The sequence below is a fragment of the Carya illinoinensis genome, chromosome 3 (assembly GCF_018687715.1).
Source record: "Carya illinoinensis cultivar Pawnee chromosome 3, C.illinoinensisPawnee_v1, whole genome shotgun sequence".
In the NCBI taxonomy this organism is placed as follows: domain Eukaryota; kingdom Viridiplantae; phylum Streptophyta; class Magnoliopsida; order Fagales; family Juglandaceae; genus Carya; species Carya illinoinensis.
The window spans coordinates 26,156,572-26,159,126 of NC_056754.1; the positions used below are offsets into that span (position 1 = coordinate 26,156,572).

General features: G+C 40.1%; 1 protein-coding gene across 1 annotated transcript; it reads right to left on the reverse strand.

Annotated features, from left to right (window-relative positions):
• Window positions 1–1,003: 1,003 nt before the first annotated feature.
• LOC122305693 (desmethylxanthohumol 6'-O-methyltransferase-like) lies at window positions 1,004–2,555 on the reverse strand. The gene is made up of 2 exons (XM_043118256.1): window positions 1,724–2,555; window positions 1,004–1,601 (listed from the first exon to the last, which is right to left on the reverse strand). Exons 1-2 carry the CDS (start codon window positions 2,477–2,479, stop codon window positions 1,302–1,304), a joined length of 1,056 nt encoding a protein of 351 aa, XP_042974190.1. The 5' UTR covers window positions 2,480–2,555; the 3' UTR covers window positions 1,004–1,301.

The following is a 2,555-nucleotide window of genomic DNA, read 5'->3' on the forward strand; positions in this document are numbered from 1 at the left end:
CCAAGTGTTGGTTCATTTTACAGTCTAGAACTGAGAACATAAGATGCTTACAATAATTAAACTCTAGAAGTGCAAAAGATTTCGAAACTACTATATGATGAAATCTGATTCTTCAATAAACCGGCCTTGTTATCAGTGTATTACCATAACCCTTGTTATCATTTCTGGGACGATCTAATTCGTCCCAGAATCTCCGGTTCGAACTAATATTTATTAGTTCGAACGGATTTATAAGGTTCTCCCTATTTTAAGATGAAATTTAAATTTCGTTTCTGAAAAGTATCTTTAGGGACGAAATTTATTTCCTCCCTAACAAATTTCGTCCCTAAAAAGAAAATTTCTTGTAGTGCTACCTAGATAGGAAGTGTATCAGATTCAGATCTGTAGTAAAACTTCAATGTCCCAAAACTTAGCCTTCTATGATGGTGAAGGGAAGCTTGACTTGCTGATCTATGGATAGTGGCAGCTTAGCCCTTTTGCTACGGTGATGACAAACTCACTCATGCACTCATCCACGGCGAAGAGAAGCTCCAAAGCCAAGCCACAACGACACCCACCCACAAACAATGAACGAGAAAACCTCTAGAATCTCACTCTTTTTCAGCCAGTGGAAGCACAACACCCACGATTACGAAGACGAAGAATGCAATCCTCGTTCTAGCTCACCATTGCGTTTCTTTCCTCTATTATGTTTTGGTTCTGTTTTGTTTCTTCTTTCGTTGTTTTCTTTTCTTTTCTTTTTCATTTTTTAAACTTGGCTGACATGGAAGTGCCAGTTTCCCCGCTATTACCCACCCCGACTGTACCTAGAATTGATATAGTAATTTAGCACCTGGAACAGCCAGCCAACACCATATATATGGGATGTATGTGATAATGACGTATAAAAAAAATAACCAATTCATGATGAGTATATCTTGTATGATTAATTTGTAAAGATGGAAGTGCTCGTTTGTACTAGATCTCAATTTTAGTTAAAAGAGATTAATTGGATGCCAACATGTGTAGCATAATAGTGCTTGCAGCCTTCAATTAATATATATATACACACATATACCTTGTAATGAAGCATAAGGTACTTAAAAATCAACAATTCCTTGCAAAATATTTCCAACGATCGACATCATGATCCTCAAGAAATTAAGTGTACATAGTGGCCAAACAGAATGAAATTAGGAAGGAAAAACATAATAGGAAAACTGAATTCGGTTTAGTTGAGATCCAACGTCCCTATAGAAACTAAACCGAAAATTATTCATTAATCAACCTTACCGTTGTCTTCTTTTTAGTTAATAATTACATCACTCTGGATAGGCCTCAATTATAGATGTTATAGCTGGTAGCTTGATGATTTTATAACGAGGGAAGCCTCCTTCCTCCAACAATTGCTTCCATTCAAGCTCACTCCTCTCCTTGCCACCAGTGGTGTGTGCCATCATTAACAAGTCGTACACCATGCGCGTCTCTTGAAATAAGTCGTCATTATCTTTCTCGATAACGATATCAACAATTATAACCTTTCCAGTCTTTTGTGGTACTGTTTTTTTGCAATTTCTCAGAATCTTGATGCAATGTTCGTCGCTCCAATCGTGTAGTACACACTGCACCAACATTTGTAATGATAAGGATTGGATTATATCCCCAAAAGGAGCTAGGAAAGGAAAACTACTGAGATAAACATATAAAATTAAGTGTAACCCAATATTGGATCACTGAACAATACCTTCAAGAGAATTGCATTAGCATTAGGAATGGCTTCAAACATGTTCCCTCCAACATGGGAGACCCCCTCGTGCACCGGTGCTGTTGCCACAACATGTGGGAGATCGAAGTTAAAACCATTGATATTGGGATGTTGTTTGATAATCTCAGCTATCATCTCTCCCGTCCCACCCCCTACATCCACCAATGATCCGATGGAACCGAATCCGTCCTTGTATTCTGCCAGGAGCACCCCCATCATGATCTTGGTCGTACATGCCATGGCATCGTTGAAAATCTTGTTGTATTCAGGATTTCTTGCTGCAAAGTCCCACATCTCAACGCCGTACGCCTTCTTGAACGCAATGCCACCTTCCTTGACGCATTGGCTCAGGAAATGCCACGGCGCCAGTTGCCTCTGGCTGTTCTCCATTAACACCATTGGCGCTAGGGTTAGCTCAGCATCATGCAAAAGCCATCTTGACGTGTGGGTAGGTCCATAGAGTTTTTCTCCACCGTCCGATGGATGGTGTTCGGTGAAGATCTTTTTGTAGACCAGAGATCTCATTATTCTTGAAAGGTAAGGGATATCAGGAGAAGGGGAGTCATTGGCAGAGGCTATTTGGGACAAAGTAATGGGAACACTATGAGAGTGCATGATGTCAGCAATACGGAGCTCCACTGCACATTTCAATGCCATAGAGTCTGCAAAAGCAAATAAATGCTGCCAAATTTCGGCTTGGCCTTTCAACAATGCCACTTCTTCTTTTCGTTCCATTCTTTTCTCCTGGATGGAGTATGGACACAAGTGCAAATGAAGTTGATGGTGAGTTAGTGCAATGAAAGCCTGGAAC

What these genes read in the sequence shown, in the direction of transcription:
- LOC122305693 (XM_043118256.1), bottom strand. Translation starts at nt 2,479, where the DNA reads ATGGAACGAAAAGAAGAAGTGGCATTGTTGAAAGGCCAAGCCGAAATT. An exon ending in CTAATGCAATTCTCTTGAAG is followed by an intron (nt 1,602 to 1,723) that starts GTATTGTTCAGT and finishes ATGTTGGTGCAG; the next exon opens with TGTGTACTACACGATTGGAG.